The sequence below is a fragment of the Manis pentadactyla genome, chromosome 18 (assembly GCF_030020395.1).
Source record: "Manis pentadactyla isolate mManPen7 chromosome 18, mManPen7.hap1, whole genome shotgun sequence".
Classification (NCBI taxonomy): Eukaryota; Metazoa; Chordata; class Mammalia; order Pholidota; family Manidae; genus Manis; species Manis pentadactyla.
Window position 1 is genome coordinate 30,698,413 of NC_080036.1, and position 25,139 is coordinate 30,723,551.

The 25,139-nt window shown below is 54.7% G+C and overlaps 1 protein-coding gene and 1 long non-coding RNA gene across 6 annotated transcripts in view; both read right to left on the bottom strand.

The window, feature by feature from the left end:
- Nucleotides 1-1,710: 1,710 nt before the first annotated feature.
- Nucleotides 1,711-16,713, bottom strand: LOC130681462 (uncharacterized). The gene is made up of 3 exons (XR_008994634.1): nucleotides 16,470-16,713; nucleotides 11,760-11,943; nucleotides 1,711-8,908 (listed from the first exon to the last, which is right to left on the bottom strand). It is a non-coding gene; the product is annotated as an uncharacterized LOC130681462 (long non-coding RNA).
- Nucleotides 16,714-19,965: 3,252 nt separating this feature from the next.
- Nucleotides 19,966-25,139, bottom strand: part of ARNT2 (aryl hydrocarbon receptor nuclear translocator 2) — a 122,366-nt gene continuing 117,192 nt past the window's right edge. For 4 of the 5 annotated variants that reach the window (XM_036916114.2, XM_036916115.2, XM_036916116.2 and 1 more), the window contains exons 18-19: nucleotides 23,615-23,751; nucleotides 19,966-22,333 (exon numbers count right to left, since the gene is read on the bottom strand). In XM_036916114.2, coding sequence (XP_036772009.2) covers nucleotides 22,235-22,333; nucleotides 23,615-23,751 — 236 coding nt within the window. In that variant the 3' untranslated portion in view covers nucleotides 19,966-22,234. Of the gene's footprint in view, nucleotides 22,334-23,004; nucleotides 23,081-23,614; nucleotides 23,752-25,139 lie in introns of all 5 variants that reach the window. The other variant, XM_057494667.1, reaches the window with a different exon arrangement.

The following is a 25,139-nucleotide window of genomic DNA, read 5'->3' on the forward strand; positions in this document are numbered from 1 at the left end:
GTTCTCTCCATGAGCCAGCAGCCGCCTCCCCTAAGGGGACATGGGTTGAACCCAACTCTGATCTCCTTGTAGTTTCTCAGTCTGCAAGAGGCAAATGGAAGCCTGGGCGGGGTGAAAAGGCTGACATATCTCAGGGCCTTTTGGGGAGCGAGGTGACATTCTCCAGGTGACCTGGAGGGGGAGCCAGTCTGTCCCCAGGCCCAGGGCCGCTGTGGCTGTCCAAGGACATGCAGTCCCCTGGGCACGTGGAGGAGCTGAGGTCAGCGAGGGGCAGGCGTCCCGCACTGAGTGGGTCCCAGGGCTTGCTCGGGCCTACCTTCTGTGTCACCGCGGGCCAGCTTCCACAGCAGCGGCTGTCCTGTGACCTGCCAAGGCGCCGGAAGCCTGTCATCCGTGAGTCAGTCGTCCTCTTTGGGAGTGACATCCTCATCTGAGGAAGTGATGCTAAATACCAGCTCAACTTCCAGAAAGGGTGGCCGGGGAGAAACCCGGTGACAGGAGCCAGAACACAGGGAGGGACAGGGAGAGGCCACCTGGGTCACAGGGCCAGTGTCCCGGTGCCTCCCACTCCCATGGACTGCCAACTGCGGCCCAGCCTTCCTGAGCCCTGCCTCCCTCCCTCACAGGTAGGGCGAGAGCAGCTGCCCGTGCCATGAGGGTCCAGGTGCAGGAGGTCCTGGCACTGCGCACTGGCCGAAGCGCCCTGTGGCCACTGGCCAGAGAACAGTGCTGTCCAACACAATGTCACAGGGCAGGCCCTCCAGCCCGGCGTCTCCTGGCACATACACAAGTGCTTTGGTAACTGAGAAAATGCACTGATGGTTCTTATTGGACCAAAGGGATTATCCCGGGCAGCCTGGCCAGCAAGCTTTGACGGCAGGCTGGAGAACCGGCTGTTCAGGAATGCTCAGAAATCACTGACCTCCAGAGCCCTCCTCCAGCTCCCAGGTCCCAAACATCTGTCCCCTGACTTGTCCATGGAGTGAGCAGCATTCCCACTACCTGGGTCCCATCGCCTGCGTGTCAGGGCCCTGTGCACGGCACATGGACTCCCAGGGCACAGGGTGCGACACGGAGTGCCAGGGGGAGATGCAAGGCCTCGCGGACCCTCACTGACTACGTGCAGGCTCTGTGCTCTGGGCCTTACATGAATCGACCCACTCCATCTGTGACAACTCTGTGACTCCCATTTTACAGATATGGAAACCGAGGCACAGAGAGGATAAATAACGTGTCAAAGTCCTCAGGGTGCCTGAGGTGGGATTCGAGCCGGGGATGCTCATGCCCAGACACCACACGCTTCCCTGCTGCACGAGGCAGCAGCCAGTGGTGCCAGAGAGCCCCAGGGCAAAGCTTTTTGCCCACACGGGGTCATCTGGGGAAAACAGAGCTCGAGGAGGGGGCGAAAGGCTGGCCCCACTCTCTGCTCAGCCACTCTTGTTCTGCCTGACCCCAGCCAGGCCTCCAGACGCTCTCTGGGTCTCAGCTCCCCGGTGGCAAAGTGGGGGCCACAGCGGGTGAGCTCAGAGAGAGCCCTCGACTCCACTGTGGAAACAGCCCGGTACATGGAGAGTTCTCCCAACAACCCCACGTGGTCTGCTGAGGTCAGTAGAGACAAAACCTAGAGGAAGTCTGAGGCTCCCAAATCAGAGATTGGTTTGCAAAATATGTTCAAAGATGAGGAGAACTTGTCAAAAACAACGAAGGCATTTTCTTTTATTTCCAAAGGAAATGATTCAACCTAACCAAAGGTCACCAATGAAAGGGGGGAGTTCAATCACATTATAGACATCAGAGATTCTGTGACTCTTCCCAGCCAGGGGGGCACTGCAGGCTTCTGCTGTGCATGTGTGTGTGTGTGTTTGCACACGTGTGCTTGAGTATGTGCATGTGTGTGTGTGCGTGCGCACACGTGTGTATATGTCTGCACCGTTTTCTGATCCCACCAGAAGTAGATGGCGGTTTTGTGTCACCCTTATACTTGATCTTTGACCTGTGTCAATTTTGGGATATGGCGTGAGTTGGAGGACCAACTCTTTTCCTTTCACATGTGGATATTCCGTTGTTGTCCAGCCCCGTGCGATGAAAGGCTGTTCATTCCTCCCTGAATTGTCTTGGCACCACGGTGGGAAATCAACAGACTGTAAATGTGAGGGTTTCTTTCTGGACTCTCAGTTCTATTCTGTGGATTTATATGTCTGACCTTAGGCTGGTATCACACCAGTTTCCTCATTATTATAGTTTTCCAGTAAGTTTGAAATTGGAAAGTGTGAGTAGTCCTCCAATTCTGTCCTTCTTTTTAAAGACGTTTTGGCTATTCTGGGTGCTTTGAATTTCCAAAAACATCTTAGAATCAGCTCGTCAGTGTCTGCACAGACGCTAACCAGGATTTGATGGGATTGCATTCAGTCTGTAGATCAGTCCGGGACACCAATTTGTCTTGTCATCTTGACAATATTAAGTCTTCTGACCCGTGGATGTGTGCTGCCTTCCAGTTTATTTAGGTCTTTCATAATTTCTTCCAACAATGCAAAAAAAAGTTTTGTAGTTTTTGGAATATAAGTTTTTCACTTCTGTTGTTAATGGATAAACTTTTTATTGTGGCAAAATATACATAACATAAAATGTATCATTTCATCCATTTTTGAGTGGCATTTGGTGCATTCACCTTGCAGTGCCTCCATCCCCACCATCCGTCTCCAGAAACTCATTTTCCCAAAATGAGACCCTTAACCATGAAACACTAGCTCCCCACTCCCCTCTTCCACCAGCCCCTGGTAACCACCATCCTTTCTGTCTGTTAATCTGATTATTCCTGGTACCTCACATAGGGAAATCATATAATATCTGTCCTTTTGATGTCTGACTTATTTCATTAGCATAATGTCTTCAAAGTTCATCCATGTTGTTGCCTATGTCAGAATTCATGCCTTTTTAAGGCTGAATAATATTCCATGGTATGCACGCCACATATGTACAAATGTCTGACTTAACTGGTTTCCATTCTCCTGGGCATATACCCAGAAGTAGAATTTGGGGGAATCATACAGCGAAGCTACATTTGTTTGAGTAATGGGTCATTTTAGCTCATTATGGTCTATCTGCTTTCATGCTTTTTAAATGGCTATTAAATAATCAATAAAATATTTCTAGCAGTCCGTTGTTTGGACGTCCTCTGTGCTGTGAGTGGAGGTGTGTTCGGGGCCCCTGCCTGCTGCCCGTAGTCTCTGGATTGATACATATTCACGGGGGAGCTGACGTGTGGCTGTGTCATCGTGTCACTGACAGCCTGGAAGCGTGTCTCCTTTCTTCAGGCCTGTGGGCACGGGCATGGTTGCCCAAGTGCCCTGGATTTTTTCTGTGAGCAGAAGACCTGGCACCAGCATCTGCCCTAAGCAACCCCTCACCTTCGAGCCACAGGGCCCGGGGTGCAGCTGGAGTGTCCGTGATCTGCTGTAGGGACACCCTCTGCCTTTCGACTGGGGTCCCTGCTCTCCCCACCCGTGCTGTCTCCCTTTTCCTGGGCACCACATGAGTGGGGAGAAGAGTCCCACTGAGCAGCCTGGGCGGACAAGCAGGCACGCAAACAGGAGCCAGAGCACGGCGCCTTCCCTGTGGCAAACAAGGGCTTTGGAAGAAAGGACATTGAGCAGGACTCAGAACTCCCACTTCCAGATTAAGAAAACAACTTGCTGTGAGCAACTGAAAACAATATTTAAAAGTCGCTCTAGTTTTTATAAAACAACTCTCTCATCATTGCACCCAAAAAAGGTACTTACACCGAGTTTAAGAGATGTGTTTAAGATCAGAAAATACTGCTTTGTAGCTCACGGCAGAGCCGATTGTGTCCTTCAGCTGATCTGACCCAGGGGCCCGTCCCTGCTCCTGGTTCAGTCCTGGTTTCCTGTTAAATTGTTATTGTCCCTAAATCCTCACATTTCCTCTTAGTGATAATTCTTTCCCTAGGAAAATAATGTCCAGGCATTTTCCTTCTAGCAGTAATGAGTCAAAGCTCGAGGCAGCTGTTAACTATTCCTCTGGTCAGGCCAAGCCTTCTAAGGAAGGACACCGCGGATTTCAGACGCAAACGGAGGTCATGAGACAATTGCTTCCGGGCGTGGCACAGCCTGGGCAGGGGACTGGAGCTGCAGGGCAGGGACCTGGCACAGCGAGAGATGCATCATCTCCCGCTGGGCCACCAAGGATGTCTGCCCCACGTGGCCCAAATTCGGAGCCTGGGGGTCAAGACTCCCCTGGGAAACCATACAGGCCGGAGTCCCTCCCCAGCTAACACTCAGGGTCAGTAAACATCCTTAGACCGAGGGTCTGAAAACTGGTCCACGGACCAAATATGCACCTCTGCTTCTTTTTGTATGGCTGGCAAGCTATGAATGACTTTCAAATTTTTAAATATTTGGAAAAAAATTGTATTTTCAACACTAGAATTATATAAAATTCAAATTCTGGTGTCTTAAAGTCATGTTTTGTTGAAGAGCAGCTCACCTATCACCTGTGGCTGTGGCTGCTTTCTGGCAGCAGGGGAGGAACTGAGTAGTGGTCACAGAGACTATACAGCCCGCAATGCCTAAAATACTTACTTTTGGCCTTTTGCAGAGAAAGTTTGCCGTCCCCTGTCTTAAACTCTTCTCCACAAAACCCAGGAGCAGGAGAAGAGAAGAACGAGGGGAGGGAACGCCGAGCCACACAGTCGCATCCGGGGGCACCCAGGCCTTCCCGATGGGAGCGGGGCTGAGAGGCACCCACAAGGTCCGGCCACTGCATTTCCACTCTGCTGCCATGGGGGCGGAGGGGACAGCCCAGGGACTGCCCCGTGGAAGCCGTGCTGCAGCCCCCTGCCCCATCGGGGTCCCCCGCACCCGCAGTGTGTCTCTGGATGCAATTATGGGAATAGCCCTGCCCACCTTCACCGCATGGGGAGATGGGCCTGAGTTCTGTCCACTTAAGAAAACAGGTGCAGAACTGGGGTGTCGGTTCACGAAAGGCCTTCCGTGGAGAAGCAGTGCTGCTGGGAGCTACCCCGCGCTGGTGACCAGTCCTTCTCCAAATTCAGCTTCCATGCTGGCCTCTGTGACAGTCCCTGGGCTCGGTCCCCTGTCTTGGCACAGCCCCGGGCTGGGGTATTGCCTCCAGACATCCCAAAGGCTGGCCTGTGGAAGGCGGCTCTGGGAGGCCCCAGGGTCAGAACCCGTACTAACGGGTGGAGGGAGCACAAACAGATCTGAACCCACCTGGGGAGGCTGCTCCGCCCGTCCGAGCGGAGCAGGCGTGAGCTGTGGGGGGAGGCAATGGGCTGGCTGCTTGGCAGAGGCACTGTGGGTGATTACAGAGGTGATAGCATCAGACGGCCGGGGTGTTAGGACGTGAGGCAGAGGGCGTGTGGATGGGGGCAGTCAGAGCCCAGGGGCTAAGAGCACGGCTGTGAAGTCCAGGCCAGACCCAGGTCAAGCGTGGCTCTGCCACTAGCATTCGGGGAAGTTGGTTAGCATGAGCTTCAACTCCCATATCAGTAAAATATGGATTATGGTCATTCCCTCACCAAGGTACCACGAGGGATAAATTATAGAGCATTTAGCGCCGGTGAGTGGTAGCTACGGCTGAACACTTACTACAAGCAATATCGATCCGTTCCGTTGCTGGTTGCCTCGTTCTCAGCTGAGCCCAGAATCGGGCAGGAAAATTTCTGTCTCTCTCTTTTTTAAACTTCTTCAGTTTCAAAGCCCTTTGAGGGCAGGGCCTAGAGGAAATGAGTAAATAAATAAAACAGCTCTCTGGAATTACACATCAGCCTTCAGCAGGAGGTGGTGACTGTCCCGTGCGCATCTTCGTGGGGTCAGTGACATCAGCGTGCCCTTCGTCAGAACGACTGGCTCAGATCAGGCTGTGAACTTCTCCCCAGGACTCAGAGGGGGTGGGCGAAGAGCAGAGACCCTCCTCAGACGCCACGAGGGTATTACGTTACACATGAAGTCTGGCGGGGATGTGGGGAGCTAGAGAACATCGCATTAATTTGTTTTTATATTTTTTCCAAATGTTTAACAACACCATTCATCAAGAAACCCGTTTGACTGAAAAACAAATGCTGATGGTGAGTAATGAACATCAGCTTCCGTTGAATTTGCCCTTTTCTGGCAGTTTCTCAAGTTCTAGACTTGCCGGCTCAAGAGCTTAGATACTACTAAGACTTTTAAAATAAGCTGCAGGGCCTATGAGCCGCTGTGACAGGCATCAGGGGACTGAGGCTCCTGTAAGAGGGACGGGAAAGGACCGGCCTGGCGCCTTCTGCCGGGACACCGGCCTCCTGAGTTCATTTTAATCCTGTTCTCCCGTGGGGTGCTGAGCACCGTGGGAGACTTGGGCCAGGTCGCTGCCCTCATGGGGCCCCCTGGAGATAATCCCTGACAGGTGCCTCCCGTGCACGTGCACGAGTGTGTGTGAGTGTGGAGAGGGGATGCCTCAGGCGTGGGCCAGAGGAGGCTCCCTGGAGGGGCCACACCCAAGCTGAGTGGTAAAGGTACTTCCTTCAGGACGGGCATCAGAAGCAGAGTCGCTGCTCCATCAAAGGATGAAGGCCGGAGACAGCATGGTGGCCGCACGGGCACAGACCGAAACCTGGGGGCGAGTAAGGCGGCAGTGGGCCAGGAAGCCAGGGGGGCGGTGGGCCTTGAACACCTGCCGAAGAGCATGACCCCCCTGGGAGAGCCTTGAAGGGTGTTAAGAAGAGATGTGGGCCAATCGCATTTGCAAACGGACGCTTTGCAAGCCACCGTGTGCAACCAGAGCTGGAAGGCTTGACGGGCCGCCGGGAGGCTGACGGGCCTGAGGACAGCAGGCACCGGCCTCTCTGTGGCCCTCACCACAGGGAGTAGTGTCCTCACTGGGGCCCCCCAGCATTTGCTGACTAGTAGGAAGCCCAAGAGGCCGGCACCACGTCCCTGAGCAGCACGGCCGGCGTGAGTAACCGGAGGACAGGGAACACACACAATCGTGCTGCAATCGGACCCAGCCTGAGTCGTTTGCATTTGGATTAAGAGGCCCTCATAAGGAGGAAAAACTGCTTCTGTCGTGAAGCCCACTTAACCATGATCAAGGTCAGCACGTGCATTGGAGGTAAAAGAGGAAAGAAGAGGTTTAAAGCCCAGGTTGACGGGCCGGAGGGGCTGGAGGGGCCCCTGAGTGACAGGAAGCAGCGCCCAGGACCTTGTGCCTGGGAACACTGGGGCTGAAGAACCATGTAGAGGCGCAAGGCAGCCCAGTGCAGCGTCCCTGGCTCTGCCCAGCACTCTGCTCTGCCTGCAGGGAAACCTGAGCACAGGCCCTGCCCTGACGTAACTGACGCTGCGACGGCCCTGCTCCGGCATAACACGACTCCAGTCCTGTGGCAGGTGAGGCACCTGACGACCCTCAGCCCACCTGTGACTGTGGCCCCTTCGGCCACAGGAGACTTCAGAGATGAGATTGAGTTTAAGGACCTTGAGAGGGGAGATTGTCCTGGGTTACAGGGACGGGCCACTGGAATCGAAATGTCCTGCAGGAGGGGGGCAGGGGGGTCAGAATAAGTAGTGGAGGCGTGACACTGGGGGCAGAGGTGGGAGCTTTCTGAGGACCAGCCAGGGGCCAAGGACCGTGGGCAGCCTGCTCAGGCTGAGGGGCCAGGGACAGATTCTTCCCTAGAGCTTCCAGGAGGAGCCAGCCTGCTGGCACCTTGATTTCAGCCCAGTGAGACGGGGCTTGGACCTCTGACCTCCAGAACTGTAGGAGATGGGCGTACGCTGTTGAAGCCAGCATCTTCGTGGTGACTTGTGACAGGAGCCGTTGGAAACTCAGCCTGAATTAGCACATATTCCAACACCACTCTGCTGTCTCAGAGCGTCCTGGAAAAGTTTACTTAGGACTGGCTAATGGACTGAGAATGCCTTCTTCCTTTCGTGAGCACATATTCGGCGATAGCGTGGGTCCCCCTCTGGAGTAGACTCAGTAAATGTTTATCGAGCAACCGGGTTGGGTGCTGTGGTGGTTAAAGATGTAGTGAAGCCGCTTCCAGGCCACTCCCAGTCCAGGAAGGGAGCAAACGCAAGCCCACAGATCTCAGGAATCAAGGCAGAAAGTTCACATCCTCGAAGCTCCCAGGGCACCGAGGGTAAAAAATGGGAGACATCGCCTGGGGCAGGTGGGACTGGAAATCGCTGGAAGTCAGCCTGGGTCTCGCTGCTGGGGCAGGGGTGGGGCAGAGAATGCAGACAGGCTGGGCTGGGGGTGAGCAAAAGCATGGGAGTGGGTTGTGTGCTGTGATCTGAACTGGGTCTCCCAAGGTCCTACATGGAGCCCCATTCCAGCAAGACTGGTGTCCCTGTAAGAAGAGGGGACCCCGGAGCCCTCTCCCCCTGCAGGAGCTCAGAGGGAAGATCACGTGAGGTCACCGGGAGAGGCAGCCGTCGGCAAGCCGGGCAGAAGCCTCACCAGGAACCAGCCCTGCCGGCACCCTGAGCTGGGCCTACATCCTCCAGGGCCGTGAGGAGATGGGGTCCTGGGGCTGGAGCCCCAGCCCGTGGGGTGCTGGCGGGACAGCCGGGGCAGAGGAGCACAGGGGGCGGGTCTCACCAGGAGAGAGCGTGGCACGGAGGAGGAGGCACGTGGTGGCCGGGCGGGCCACTCTGCACGCGGCCGAGAGGGTCTGCCGGGAGCCCAGAGCCCTCGGAGGGCGAGCCCGGAGGCACGCGCTGAGGGGCCGGGCACCCGCTGCTCCTCTCCAGGGCCCGGCAGGCGGGGTCCAGGCAGGCCCGCTCTGAATCTGCTCTTCCCGTCTGCTGGCTGAGCTCCCATGTCCTTCTGGGCGTGAGACTGGGGGGGTGATCTTCCAGCTACCCCCTAGCTTCTTGGCTGCGACCCCCTGTAATAAAAACACAGACAAACAGAAGAAAAACAGATTTAGTTCATTCGTACACAGGAGAGCCCTTCAGACATGAGACTCAAAGAAGCGACCAGGAGGCAGCTCTTATACCTTTAAGATTGAAAAGAAAAAAAACCTATAGATTTGTGTGGAATTGACAAGACACAGGGGTCTGGGCTGGGGAAGGAAACAGTGAAGCCCCAGCAGGTTTGGGGGCGCAGCCTTCCCAGCCCCACAGTCCCCGTCTCCGGTGAGGCCGCCCTCTGCCCTGCGTACAGGCTGGCTGGGTTTCACGTGGGAGGTTTATCTCCTGCTCTAAAGGGGGACAAAGGGGGTCAGTGGGTCCCTCTTGCACTGGCTGTTTCTCAGGAACCTTTAATTCAAAATAATCATTTTGCCAAAATGGTATATTTTGGGGTGATATGTTGTGAACCCCCACAGGCAGGAGGATCACAGCTAGTCATCCTGAGTGTTCCTGATTCAATGGGAAGTAAAAACCCCACTCAGCACTCCAAGCTTGACTTTCCATTTTAACGTCCAGATCCTAGAAGGCCTAGAAATTTTTTTAAACTTTCAGTAAAGGCTGGATCTTGCAAAAGCAACTTGACTGTTGTTTCTCTGTGTCTTCGTGTAATCCAACTTTTCTTTGAAGGCCTTTTCTATTCCCCTGAGAAGCGAGATACATAGAGGCTATTCCAGCTACCTGAGTGGAGAGTGGGTAGGAGAGAGGATAAAGGGGGAATATTCAGAGTTTAATACTAAATCGTTATATGAATATAACTGAAATGAGGAATTTTGTGGATTTAGCATTTCCTTTCATCAAGCATTATACGGTAAATTCCCAGGGTCTGGATGAACGGGTCAGGGGTGTACACAAAAGTCTGCAAGCCTTATGACCTGTTTCTAAATGGCAGAAGCACACGAGGGTCTTTTCCAGGCCTCCTGGGACCCCTGCTATCCCTGAGATCAATAAGGACCACTTGGCGGAGGAAGGACAGCACACATAGGGCCCGTTCTCCATGCTCAGGGCAGCTGTAGGATGCCGCTCTTGGAGGCTAAGTGCCGCACAACTGAGTCCCTGAATCGGGATCCCTGTAGATTGCGTGGCAGTCCTTGCACGTCCTTGAACGTGGGCTTGTACAGTCAGAAGCGTCCACAGAGCCTGCCCAGCTCCCTTCCTCCAGCCCCCCGCCCACTGCCGGGACCTCTAGACTTGCACGTGAAGGCTCTGCCCAGCTGCTGGAACCAGGTGAGCCTGCTGTTCATTCCACTCCTCCGACCTTGTTTCTGAAATCTAGGCATTGCCTTGTGACCGAGGTCTGGCCACCAAGCTGTATCTCTGTCCTGGTATCGGCATCCTGGTCTGCAGAGCCTGCAGGGGCTGGTCCTCAGGGAGAGAGCACCCGACTTCTGCCTCTGCTTCACCCCTGGACCGGCCCTTGTGGGGTCCCCAGTGACTCCTGAGCCCCAAGGCCCGTGGACGCTCTCCGGGCGGGAGACTGCCCGGCAGCGGCGCCATCCGACGTGGCCGATACCGCTTCCCTCGTACGCATCTGTTTGAAGACATCAGGGCTCCCTCTGGCTCTGAGCACTGGGAGCAGGTTCCCATTAGCGTGCCCAGAAGATAGGAAGGACAGAAAGAAGGGACTGGAAAACACTCGTAATTTATAAATGCGCTGCATTTAAACTACACTGTAGCCTCATTTAAAAAAACTTTTCATTTTGAAATGATTATAGACTCACGGGAGGTTGCAGAGAGGCGGACAGGGAGGCCCCATGCGACTTCCCCGTCCCTCGTCCCCCCTGTGTACACCTCACACGTCCTCACAGCGAGGCGACAACGTCATAGCCGTGAAATCGGCACCGGGGCGGCCCACGGGGCCTCTTGGGCTCTCGCCGGCCCTAAACGCTCCCGTGCATGTGCGTGCGCGGCTCTGTGCGGTCTTATCACGCGGGCGGCCTTGCCTAACAGCGAACACTCAGCTGCCCCATCACGAGCCTTAACGGTGTCGTCCTTCCTCCGCAGGCCTTTCTGCGTGAAGCTCGGCACGTGGGAACGTGGCCCCAAGGAGAGGCAGGCGGCGGACGTCGGGGTCATGTGATCTGCTACGGGAAGGAGGGAGTTACGGTGTAGAGGAAGTTCTTACCAAACAGGAAGAGGCATCTGAGGGCATTTGGCCGGTGGGAGAGGGAAATTCAGAAACAACCCATGAATTCAGCAATTCTGTGTATGTGTCACGTGCCCGGGAATATCCTCAGCTGCTGGGATGTATCTGAGCAAAACGAAGGTCCCTGACCTTATGGAGCTTAGAGTGCCGCCCTCACCCCAAACTGGGAAAAACGAAACAAAAAGAGAGAGAAACTGCCTGTGGCAGCAAGTATGTGGGGGGATGTCGGCCGAGTTCCGTCTCCCCCGCAGTCAGCACGGGCCAAGGGGTACGAGGGGGCCGAGCGAGGGCAGGGGGATGGGGCGCAAGCGGTTCGGCTGCTCAGGTCCCCACAGGGGAGTGAGGCGTGGACAGAGACCAGGAGCTCTAAGCGTGGGGACTCGAGGGGCAAGGAGACCAACCGACTGGCAGGGTCTGGGGTTCAGACAAGAGCAGAAGGAAACAGGGCCCTGCCATCGGACGCCGAGGCCAGGTTCACAGACCTCAGCGGACCTACCCACCTGACTCCAAAAAAATAAGCCAAAGATAAAACGGCCCAGACTTATCCTCCCACCTGAATCAACTACTAACAGATAAAATGTATAAAATCATGGTTTTCAGACAGAAGGCAGCAGGTAACAAAGGCTGGTGACTCCTGGGAGGGGGAGAAGAAGAGGCGAGCGCTGAGACGGTCCAGGTCTTACCTGAGGTTCCAGGTTGCAGAGAATCCAGGCAGCACCTCTCAGCCTGAGTTGAAGAAATCGAGCTTGAAGTCCAGGGAACCCCGGGGGGCTCGAGTTTGCAGGGCCAGTGTCAGCAGGGAGACAGCCGCGTACACACACTCCGAGGGACATCCTCGGAGAAGCCCCCCGAGCCGTCAGCAGAGTCCTGATGAGTGAAAGCTGCCAGTGCCCGGGATCAGAGGGGTAGGGAGCAGTCCCAGGCACGCACGGGCTGGGGACGGCCTCGTACCCACCAGCTAGCATGCCACCTCATCACCCGGGGGTGGGGGACTGGGCAGGGAGTGCTAGGAGGTACAGGGGTTCTTTACGGGGTGACGGAATGTTCTGGAATCAGGTAATGATGGTGGCACGACTTTGTTTATAGACTGACCACGGACGGTGGCGTGGTGAGTTTTATGGCATGTGAGTTTTATCTAAAATACATACAATGTGTGCCACTGGAAGAATCTCAATAAATGATGTTTAACTACCATCCTCATTCCCTCCTACGGTATGATTTTCTCTATGAACCAGAAAAGGGGGCGATAGCTTGACTGACACACCGCTTCAGAAAAGGAGGCACTTCAGCCTCTGCCGCTCACTCGGCCGCTTGTCGGCCCTGTGCCCCCCGGGCACGCCTGCCCTCTCCGGCTGGGTTCTCAGGAGTACGTGCATCTTCCTCCTGCCGGAGCTGGAAAAGCCCTCTCCCACCCTTGCTCTCAGCGTAAAGAGAAGGGCCTTCGTGGGGCATCCCTGAGCAGAGCAGGCGTGGCTGAGGGTCCCTGTGTGCGATCAGCCCCCCTCCAGCCCACGCCTCTTGCCCTGGCCCTTAGGTGACTCTGCTCCCCATGTCGGCTTGGGTGCTTGGTGCTGTGACTGTGACCTGGCTTAGGACACACAAGGGGATGCCCCTCTTTCTAGGCTCAGTCAGCCTGACTGTTTCCAAGACCTGTGGTCCTCTCTACTGCTACTCTTCAGATCCCGACACAAACGGGGCTCAAATGGAAAAAAACCTAAGATCAACCGTTTGTAACTTACAGATCACAGATCCCCAGAGGCTGGGTCTCGGGACGATGCTTCCCCATCACATCCCTGCCCAGGCTGGGTGCTCCCACCAGACTGAGAGAGACAGGGGGGCAGCAGGGCCCAGGGACTGGAGGTGACCTCCTGTCCAATACATGCGTGAGGGGCCACTCGGGCCCTCCTTTGGGCTTCCTCCCGTCTGGGCATTCTCCGTTTACCTATAATAGCCTGGGGACCCCCGGGGCACGCGGGGCGTGTCCTCTGGGAGTTGCTCCAGTCTTTTGCAGTAATGATGCCTCCCACAAGCCAAAGAGCGTCTCTACAGAGGGTCAGCACAGCTCCATCTCACCGGGGTGCCCTGGAGAAAATGGAAGTCACGCTGTAAAGCCTCCCCTTCAGGGAGCAGGGGAAGCTGGGCAACAGAGGAGGCCGCCTCCGCCTGCTCCGGCCTCTGCCTGGAACGCAGAGTGAGATGAATCCCTCGGCACTCCAGGCCGGTCGCTGAGTGAAACCCGGCTTAAGTCCCTCAAGGTTGCCACTGAGAGGCCCCTCGGCACACACCCAGTCACCTCTCCCTCCTGTCCAGCTGCCGGGAGCTGCCGACCTCGCCGTGCACAGCCAGGCCTTGACCGAAGCCTCCTGGCCCTTCCTGGCAACTCGGCAGAGGGCCTGCTCATCCCCAGCTGAGTTCTTCTGCCAGGGGCAGTGCCCCTGGGAAATGGTGACACCGGGTCTCTGGAGCCCTCTTGGCCCTGGGGACCATGGCTGCTGCCAAGCAGCTCTACACAGTGGCCTCAGGAGCCACGCCACTCAGAGGAGGGGGTCCACGGGATGCCCAGTTCGCAGGTGTAGAGTAAACCAAAGTTCCTGCAGCCAGGATTCTCACCTGGCCCTGGTCGGCTGGCCCACTGCACACGTGTGGGCAATACATTGCTATTGACTCTACATACAGAGCTCCACCCAGTGCTCTGGGTCACGCGGTGGCATGGATGCAGGAGGGCAGAGGCTGGAGGGGGGCAGCAACGAGGACAGAGGCTGAGACGGTGGAGGGGTGGACAGGCCGGAGGCAGAGACTGACTTGCTGCGTGCAGACTCGCTCTGAGGCAGGTGGGATTCTAGTGACTGACCTGCCACCGTGAGAATAAGCTGGGTACAAACCCTTTCACCCCCAGAACGTTCCACTGGGAACTTGCTGGGGCTGAAACCCACCAAGGAGACAGTAGGAACCCTGGTGCGACTTCCTTGCTGGCCCAGTGCAGGCCCAGCGCCACCTGCCCTCAGTCAGGCCGGCAGCCACGGAGGGGGTGCAGATCCCAGGGGCAAAGGGGCCGTGGCCCTGCTCTCGGGCACCCCGTAAGAAGAAATGCCCCCTTGCTGATGAACAGCCGCCACGGGGCCGCCTCCAGTCACCAGCCAGGCCTGCCGCCTTTCATTTGGTGCCAGCAGTTGGCTCAAGGCACGAGTGTGGGCAGACTTGCAAGCAGTGCTGTCATTCTAGTCTGGCGTCCTGCTGAGGGACGGCGTACCTAGTTCATGATTTGGAAGGGCCCTGCGCTTGGCAACAAGGGACCATTAAGTGTTTTCTGCCAAGGCTGAGCCAATGAGCTGTGGGCCCAGTGGGCAGGTGCCATCTCTGACGGGCCCCATCTGGGACCTGGTGTTAAGTCCACTGATCACACCCAGAGGAGCCCTTCAGCCCTCCCTGCCCCCCACCGGCTCTGATGGCGCGGGCTGGGCGCCCCTCTCCTCGTCTGCGTGGGGTTGGGTGCCCTCTACCGAAACCCTCACACATTCCAGAAGGTCATGTCTGTTTGCTTGTCTCTGCCCTGGGGCGCAGGTCTGTCTTGCCAGTGGGTTTCAGCCCCGGGCAAGGTCACTATGGATTCAATGTGACCAAAGAAATGACAGTAAAACGTTCTTGGGGTGAGAGGGTTATACCCAACTTTATTTCCACAGTGGCAGGTCGATCACTAGAATCCCATCCACTCAGAGCGAGTCTGCAGGCAGCAAGCCGGTCTCTGCTTCTGGGCCCCTCTGTCCGCACAGCCGTCCTCTGGGCCTCTGTCCTCGGCGCTGCCACCACTCCAGCCTCTGCCCTGCTCTCCTGCAGCCTTGCAGCTGTGCCGCCGTGTCACCCAGAGCACTGGGCAGGGCTCTTTATATAGAGTCAATAGTAACACATTGCCCACACGTGTGCAGTGAGCTAGCCGACCAGGGCCAGGGGAGAATCCTGACCACAGGAACGTTCATTTTATCCCCAGGGTCCTGAGGATGGGCCGGGTGTCCCCTGTGTAGCCCCCGCACTGTGCCTGGCAGGCGGAAGGTGCCATGCCAATGTTTACTGAGAATGTGCTTGGAGGATTTGAGGGGGAAATAAACAACTGGTAGGCTTCAGAATGGTAGTGGCGGAGGACAGCCTCCCCCTCCCCCACCCCGGGAGGAGGCTGGCAGGTGAGGGCTGAGTCTGCTGGTGATTCCTGGCTGCCATCCTGGGCAGCAGAGGCATTTCCGTGTCCCGCTCCCGACCCTTCACCTCTCCCTGCCCAAATACCAAGAAACATGAATCGGAGTAAAATCTTCCATTCTGCATGCTTTCTACACTCACCACTTTAAAAATGAGCACATATTATTGGTAAAGTCGGGAAAGTAATTACTCTCGCTCTATCTACAACAAGAGTATATTTTTGTTTGGTTGTTTATTTTGAGGCTTAAAGATGAACAGCAGGTGCACCGCGAGCCCAGGCGGGGCAGGATGTGGGCCTCAGTCCTGTTCTAGTCCCTGCCCTGCAGCCTGTTCTTCCGGGCGTCGCAGCTGTGCCTCAGCCTGACCGGTGCACAGCCCTGCCTCTCTTTGCGCACTTGCCTTCTAAATGCCCAAGTATTTCATGATTCCAAAGTACTGATCATTTGCTTTCTTACTCTGACAATTTGCTTTTTATTATTTTTCATGGTTTTGTTAAGTAATACAAAAGTCTTTGTAAAACAGTATTAATGATCATAAGCCTAAAAAGGAAACCACCACGCTGGGGCTGCCATTGCTGTATTTCCATACATCTTTTATGCACAGAAATGCATGCTTATAAATAACTGTACATAAATGCAATAGGACAAGAGCAATTGTCCAATTAGCCTGCTTAACATCTTACTTTCATTTTGCTTCCTTTCTGCTTTCACGGTCGCTGTGACCATTCTCCTACCTCCAAACACAGCCTAGTGGGGACAGCACACATTCTCAACATGTACACATATATTCACATGTACAGCCATGTAGTCACAGATGAACCTGCCTGGCGTGCTTTTGCATTATCAAAATGAGTTAATATTTGTCAATATTCATACTTTTTCATTATTGCTTTTACTAATATACTGAGGTAATACTTTAAAATATAAAATGAACTAGAGGTTCTCCAACCCACTCACCCATCCCCCTATTAGTGAGCTCTGCCTCAATTTACTATTTTCCCTTAAATATTGCTGCATTTAACATTCTTACACATCTACCTGTATTTCAAGGCTTTTATCTCACCAGGAAGGATGTCTAGAATTGAGATCGCCAGGTCAAAGATATACTTTTAATGAACAGATATTGCTACATTACTCTAAAAATGAGTCATAAAACTTCCGTTTCTACAAAAATACGTCAGAAATCCCTTTCACACGTGTCCTTACCTGGAACAGGGAAGGGAGCTCTTCTGTGTTTTTGCCATTTGACTGAAGGTGATTACTGCCATTTCATCATTACTTGAATTCCGGTTCCCTGCCTTCTCAGTGAGAGGAAGTCGCTCTTTTCTCGTTACTGACGTGTGTGTGAAACGTTTCCGCCTCACCGTGGATCTGCAGGAAGTCTGACACACTCGTAGCCGTCACCCCCGTGGGACAGTGTGATGCATCCACTGTGATGGCTCCAGGGACCTTCCCTCTCCCGTCTGCACCCCTCTCTCCTTTCCTTTTCCTCTCTTCATGCATTTTGGGGAATTCAACTGCACAAGCCTCTCCCCCTTCTCGCCCCCTCTAGGTAGCATTGTGCCTGTCAGTCCATGAGGTGTTTTGTTAAACCTTTACTGCGTATCTATTTATGCACAAACAAAATACGTGATTGCCTTGGGTTATAAAAACATGGACAGTATTCTTAGTTCAACAGTACATTTTTGGAATTTTTGCATGCAGCAACACAGTTGTTTTGAGAGCTGCGACAAATCCCTCTGTGTGACTAAATCAGCTCGTTCATTTCTCCACTGAACGGTGGTTAGACTGTTTCCCACTTTTCCCCTCTTACAACAGCGCAATGCATCTCCCTTGACCTGTCCCCTTGTGCACCTGCCGGTTTCCTGCGATAGACGCTCGCACCCGGGGTCACGGGGCCAGGGGTCTGGACGTCTTTGACGCTCATGGTTACTGCCTGACACTCTCCTGCACGACTGTCCCATTTCCCACCAGCAGGAACGAGTCCGTTTCCCCATGTCCTCCACTGCAGTTATCAATCCGGTGATCCTCTTCCCTGGTTTTAACTTGGTATTTTCCTTAATTACTAGTGAGGTTCAGCCTCTTTTTTTTTGTTTTGTTTTGCAGTTATCTACATTATTAAATGCTCACCCCGACTAGCGTAGTCACTATCTGTCCACATAGATGTTACTGTATGACGGACCACGTTCTCTATGCTGTACGCTCATCCCCGTGACTATTATAATCAAGACAGCCTCTTCTGATGTATTTAATGCCATTTCTATGAATTGAGAATTCAAACCCTTTGGCCATTTACCTATTGAGTTGTATTTTTTGTATTGACTTTAATGAAACCTTCATGTATTCTTAATATTCTCTCTGAACAACACTTCTTTGGGTATAGAATTTGCACATATTTTCTGCCACTTTATTGGTTATCTTTTACATTTCTTTAAGCTGAATTTGTAGTGAGTTCGAACATATCAATAATTTATTTTATGGTTTGTATCCTGTATGCCTGGTTTAAAAAATCCCTCTCTGACTTTATTTCACAAATGTATTTTCCTAAATGTTTTGCATACATCGCTGTTCAATAATCATGTTTTCAGTAATGTGCAATTTATTTTCTGGATGTTATATTTTGTATCTGGTGTGAGATGAGGATATAATTGCTGCTTTTCCTATGTGCTTTTCTCCTACCACTGTTTATTCCAAGTCCGTCTGGTTCCTGTGATTTGTGATGCTGACTCTCCCAAACCACCATCTCCTGAGTATGTGTGTCCCCAGGTTCTCGGTTCTGCTCTGCTGACCGTGTTCACTATCCCCACACCAGTCCCCCACTGTTAATTGTAAAGTGTCCTGACGCCCAGCAGGCTGAATGCGGCATCTTCCTCCTCCTTTCCATTTTGATTTTATATCTTATTCAACAACACTAATTGGCTATTATTTCTCTTTTTTTCTTCCATAGGAAAGTGGGATCACCTCTTCAAATTCCACAAAAAAACTCTCCTGTGATTATTTCTCTATCAACTTAATTCAGATGTAACTTATGCATAATATGAAGTGTCCATCTTAAGTGAACAGTTTGATGAGTCCTGCCATTTGACTACGCCTTTGGGATCACCGCACAATCAAGATCCAGCACCTTCTCGTCACCTCAGGAAGCTCCCCAGTGCCTCTTACTCACACCCCCTGCTGCAGCCCCAGGGCCACTCATCTTCCTGTCCTTCTCGGTGGAGGTCAATTTTCTGGAGTTTCATATGAATGGAGCCACGGGACACATTTGTGCCTGGCGTCTTCTGCTCCACGTCTGACACCCATCAGTCGTGGCCTGTGTCTGCACTGCGCTCCCTCTCGTGCTGAGTAGTGGCCTCGGGTGCATGTGCCACGATGTGCTTACCCACTCACCTGTCGACGGACATTCAGGCTGTTTCTGGTGCTTGGCTGTTACCTACAAAGCTGTAAGATGTTGCTATTCAAGTCTTTGTGTGGAAGTGTGTTCATTTCTCCTGAGCAAATAAGTAACTGCGGAAAGAAAGGCTGGGTCATACGGTCAGTGCACGCTGACTGTGTAAGGAACTACCTGTCGCGCCCAGTGGCTGCACCGTGCATCCTGGATGGTGGGGGCAGAAGAGCTCCAGTGCCTCTGCACCCAGGAGGACACCTGCCGTCACGGTTCTGTCTGAATTTTAACCATTGTGATGAGGATGGCTTCTCACTGTGGCCTGGTTTGTGTTTCTGTGATGACCGGTGACCTCACTGTTTTCACATGTGCTTTTTCACCTTGCACACATTCTTGGCTGGAGTTGTCTGTTCCATTGTTTTTTGCCTGTCTTGTACTGAGTTGTTTATTAAGTTGTAAGGGTTCTTTGCATATTTTGCATATCCTTTGTCACATATATATAATTTGTAGATGTTTTCTCCCAGCCAATGGATTATCTTCTCATATCATCCATAGCGTCTTCTGCAAGGTTTTGGCATTTTGTATGAAGTCCAATCTATCATTTTATTCTTTTATAGATCATGCTTTTGGTGTAGTATCAAAAAATCTATGCCTGACTCAAGGTCAAAAAATTTTCTCCCACATGGATCATAAATATGTGCAGTTCATTATATGTCTTAATAGCTCAATAAAGCTGTAAAAATCTAGCAATGGTAGGTGTTTGGTAGAAAAGTTTTCCAATGATTTTATTCTTCCCTTTTGCTAGACTCTAAATAGTCCTTGTTCAATAGAGAAAGATTATTATTTGTAAGTATTTACTAGAGGTTTGAGCATAGTAAAATACTAATGATTTGGGGAGAATTTTAAAAAGAATAAGAGTGTTTGAAGAGGACACTATATATTTTGGAGTGAGACCTGAGATCAAATCCTGACCTGGCCGTTTCCTTCCTGTGTTCTTAGGTACATCATTTAACTTGAGTCCCAGTTTCTTAATTATAAACTTGGAATAACGACCCCATAGCACAGGCCTGAAATGATTAATAAAAACAGCATTTGCAAAGAGCCTCTAGACAGCCTTGCCTAACACACAAGGCCAAGAATTGTTAGTTTCCTTTTCTATCCCAGGTAGCTAGACCCCCAAAATGGGCCACTCGTTAGCATGAACTCCTCTTCACCCTTCACTGGCTATGACACAGCCCTTAGGAAGAGGTGTGATAGGAGATTCACCCCGAGCCCCAAAGGTAGGTTCCACAAAGTGTTCAATTACCAGGTTGGCCCAGGTTATTCAGTGTTCAGAGCAAAGTCATTTTTATTGTAATGAAATTTTAAAAGGCAGTTACATTAGTCACACATATACACAACCGATTTAGTAACTGTTAGTCGTAGGGAACATTCAAGAATTACAAATGAGGCCTTATCCACAGCACAGCTCGCACCCATAAGAAGAAAGGTTAAGAGACGTGATCAAGCGCGTACACTGTCTACTGATGCCTGTCTGGGAAGCCTTGTGTTTCTGAAGGACAAGGTGTTTCAGGAAGCAAATCGTCCTGGTCTTGCATAGCCTGTGGGACCTTCATGTGGCCGCCTCTGCAATCCGTGCCTTGTGGCTGTGGCCCCCCTACACGTGTGAGAAGTGCCGGCTCCTTGGGGAGGCGCCTCCTTAAGTTGCATGGAGGAGATGGTGACTGCCAGGCTCACAGCCCTCAGCACACAGGAGAGGGTTTGGGGCAGTGAGGGCAGCCTGGACCCCTGGCTGGTCAGGACACAGCAGCCTAAGGACCAAACTCATTTCCCGGTAAGACAAAGAACATTTCCATCTGCCTTTTACCAGCGAGAGCTGTGGGTAACTGGCATAGTCCTGCTTACCTGGCGGGTTGTAAGTGTTGGGCAGCAGGCGGGCCCAGGTGGGGGGTGCTCACTGTCTGCTCACTGTCCCCGGAGCTCACCTGCTGGCCCAGTGCTGACGTGGGGGCTGCCTCCTCCCTTGGCGAAGGCTGCACAGCAGCAACGGGAGAGTCAGACGTGTCCAGTCTGGGGAACGGTCTGCTGCCCCGCAAGGAAGATGCAAGCTCCCCAGGCCAGTTCCATCAACTATCAGAATCTCCCCACTACTTGCAACAGGCATTCATGAAACAGCAAAAGGGTTGAATTTAATACACTGGGAGGCTGGGGAGAATGTGGCTCCATCAATCGCTAAAACCAGAGCTAGAAGCACAGCTGGAACGTGACACACAGGGACGGTGCTCCAGGACCTCCTCAGCCACCGTCACAGTCACTACCTGCACCTGCTTCCGCCTCACTACAACTGCCCATGTGTCCTCGCCACAGCCCAGGCAGTGCCCATTGCGGTGGACAGCCTTCCACCCTTAGCCTCGGGAGAGCCAGTGGACGGCCCAGGCGAGTGAGGCGGGAGGGGCAGGCGGGTCACAGAGCCAAACCCAGGGCCCCTCTCCTTCCCAGTGGAGTGTGGACTCCGTGTCCAGAGTAGGGCACCGGGTGGGGCACGGGCGGAGGCCACACACAGTGGTCCTCATGTCGGCATCCGGCTGGGCAGGCCTGCATTGCACGGGAGGGTCTATCGAAACTGGGCTAACGAGATGCCCTCGGGCTGTAATTCTTACTCCAGTTTGTCCAGATTTTCTTGGTGAAAGAACCCCTTGGGTGTGGCATCCGGCCAGTTCCCCTCCGCTTGCTTACTGGTTCACCCCTCCGCAAAGGACCCAGGGCCCAGCGACCTCCAGCTGTGCCCCGGCAGGCACTGGAGGGGATCAGACCCACCTCTCACCAGGGGAGCCAGGCTGAGGAACACCCCAGGCAGCCAGGAGAGGAGCCTTCGGGCCCTCGGGGGTCCCCTGGGGAGGGCTCCAGGTTTCTCTCTAAGGACTCCTTATATCTGGCAGGGGCTTGGGTGGAAGAGGTGACCTACGAAAGTGAGCAGGTTCCCGGCTGTGACTCCTGGTGACGCTGTGCCAGTCCCCCGATGAACAGACGCTGGGCTGCGCTTCCTCTGGGGGGTGGGGGGGCTGCCCGTCCAGCCTCTCACTACCTGGCTTCCAGACACTCACTCCGGCCACACATGACACAGGGCACAACACAACCACTGGGATGGAGCTCAGGTCACACACACAGAGTCCACATGGCCCACATCGCTGTGGAGGCACAGACGTGGGGGGACAGGGGGAGACAGCCTCTGCCCTGCGAGCTTCCCGCTCGCCCCCGCAGGCAGCCGGAGCCGGCAGCGCCTGGCTGCACAGTGGGCCATGGGGGCTGCATGGCACCCAGACTGTCCCTGCACGTTTACGGGCCGACACTGCTACCGGATGATTCACGACCAGACCTTAAGGGCCCGGTGGGCTCACCTCCCAAGCACACACAGACAAAAGACGATAAATGCAGCCGGCCGCCCGTGTGCCAGGGCTCCTGGCCAGTGACCAAGCAGCTGGGGCTGGGGTGGGGCTGAGGGGAGCACGGGGGCTGAGGGGACTGCTGTGGGGTAGGGTGGGGTCGCGGCCAGGGTGGCACTGCAGAGGGAGGCTGGCTCTGCCTGCAGCTACTCGGAAAACGGCGGGAACATGCCGAGGTCGGCGAAGTCCTCGATGTTATAGTTGCCGGTTCCCTGGGTGGGATCCCCGGGCATGGGCAGCATGTCCTGCAGGAGGGGACGGAAGAAAGCCGCAGGGCAGTCAGCGCGCTGTCCCGGGGGCCCGGCCTGCCGCCCCCTTCAGGGTCCCACTTCCGATGGGGCAGCCCAGGACGCGCCCCAGCCCTCTGAGGGCCACTCCGGGACGCTGCCCTCCGGGAGGGCCGCTACAGCAGGAAGCACAGCCCCAGGACACAACCTCGTCCCTGGAAAGCCGGGCCAGGACCCAGGAGGGACGAGGGGCCCGCTGGCGGGAGCTGCAGCCTGACGCCAAGCGAGGAGACCCCTTGGGGGTCAGAACAGGACAGAAACACACTGCGGGGCGGGCAGGGAGGCTGAGCACGTGGGCACCGAGGGCAGGGCCGAATCCCTGCCTGGGCGCCCCCCACAGCACCAGGTCCTGCATTCTCTGGGCCTCAGCCCGCCCATCCAGAAAACAGGGAAAGCTGCATTTCAGTCCCTTACAGCAAATTTCCCGAAGTGTGTTTTGCTGACTTTTCTGCCCATGAGATACTCTGGGAGAAAAGAATCCAGTAGACAAATAAGTTTGGGAAACAAGGCATACTTTGCCTACCTCCTAAAAATCCTCAGTCCTTATTAGTATAATAAAGGCTCTGATAAGTCCTGCCGTCAAAAAAAAAGACTGAATAACTTGTTTAATCAGTATTTCATGAACTTACTTGACCGAGCTTTTCAGTAGCACTGTGACCACGGAGAGCCAGGTCAGGGGATTCTGCCTCCCCGCTGCTGTGAGGCCTAAGGGAGGGGAAGGCGGAGCCTTGCAGCGGGAGGTGGGGTGGTGGTCGCTGTAGGTCGGGGGTCAGGCTGGGGCCTCAGGATATTTGAAAGTACACTGCCCCTCTAGAGCCGCCGAGTGACATCTGGGCCCTGGGCCTCGGTGAAGAATGCTGCCTGCGCTGGTGGGAGGTGCTGGGGCCGGGGGAGGGGGCTTTGGGTCCTGGGAGTCTGGGGCCCCCACAGGTGTTTCCTGTCTCACCCTTGCCCTTCAGCATGGACCTGGCGCAAGCACTTGGCCCAGGGGGAGCTGGTGGGCTCGAGCCTCTGTCCAGGGCCCCCAGTGGGCACTCTTCTGGCCAAAAGTGGAGCCAGAGACCCCAAGGAGGCTGCGCCAGCTGTGCCACTGGGTCCAGTCTGCCGAGGCACTAGGTGGCCCGGGAGTGGCCCGACATTGCACGGCAGCGAGGTGCAGGCGTCCTGGGCCGGACTGGGCCTCACCCCAAGTGGCGCTGGGGTGGAGGCGGGGAGGCTGGAGGGGGCGCGGCCGCGTACCTGGAACACCTCGGTCTGCCCTGCCGGCTGGTGCGCGTGCTGCTCGCCGCTCTGCTGCCCGTGGTGCTGGCTCTGCCACTGCGACCAGACCTCCGAGGGCCGCCCCTGGAACTGCCCGCCGCTCTGCCCGCTCTCAGCTGGAAGACCCGGCGCAGGGACACGGCTTCAAACGCCGCCCTGGGGCTGAGGCCCGGGGCCACGGGGGCCACGAGGCGCCCCAGGGCTGGCTGACCATGCCACCCCCTCCTCACTGCCTGCTGGGGGAAGCCGGGGTTGCCCCGGAGAGCTGCCTGGGCGACAGAGATGGGAGCTCTCTGCCAAATGGTGCCCGGGGGGGCCCGCACCTGCCGGGGACCGGGCACTTTAAGCCTTAGAGCCCTGTGGCCTCCGTGACCTCAAACAGGCTACGGAGGGGGCGTGTCTGGGGACCTGGGCCAGGGCTGAGAGAGCCCTCTAGAAGGGCCTCTGCCTCCCCAGACTGCGCCCCTGTTCCCAGGCTGCCCCTTAAAGGGATCCGGCTGGAGGAGGAGCCTCACCTGGGGTGCCCTGACCTCCGCCAGCCTCACTACCCCTCGGGGCTTCCTGTGGGCACGGGGTCTATGCACAGAGGCCAGAGCCGTGGCCCTTCCTGGCTGGGTCACCTCTGGCGGTCCTGGACACCAGCTGGTTTGGGGAAACAGCCTTTGGGCACAGTTCAGACAAGGGGGCAGGCCTCTTACAACCCAATTTGTAAATTTATAAATGTTAATTTGTAAAATTTATTTACAAGTGAAAATGTAAACTTGCCTTGTTGACACTTTACAAAGACTACCCTGGGGGAGGGGGAGAACAAAACAGGAGAATCTGGTCTAAAACATTTTAAGGAGTCAGCCCGAGAGGCCTAGAGTGTCCTAAGGTGCTCGAACCCTCAGGAACGTTTCTTGCGGCAAACCATTCGGTGACATTCTGGAGGCGGCAGGCCCCTTGCGAAGCTCCGGGAGGCAGGGGTGGCCCCACCCTGCCTTCCTGACAACCCGGCCGACCGCAGGTGATCCCCTCCTGCCTGACAGGCGGGCACCGCACTCATGCAAGTTGGCTAGAAAACGTTCAGGGAGAACCTCAGTCTGTCTGTCTCTCTCACACACACAACATGCTGTCTAGGACATAAAAGGTTTAAATAAACCCCATATGCTCCCTTTAATGCTTCATCCTCACCACCGGTGCCTTCCACACGCTGCCTGGTAACAGCTGGTAAACAGTCCTACAAGCTCAGGAGAGGATACGATTCCCTGTTTTAGTACAAGAGGGATTTACATTTTCTGAGCACAGACAATTCTGTTGTTAAAAAAAAAAATGCACCTGGCATCTGAAATGCCTTTTCCACACATTCTCTCGTGAGCCCCAAGGGCCAGGAGCTCTTCCGTGGCACTGTGCCCCCTGGCCGGATCTGGGAACCCATGGCTCTGGAATCTGCCTGGTTGACTACAGCAGAATTAGGCCAACAGCAGCACCAGCTGGAGCCGAGAGGGACGTTCTGCTCAGAGCC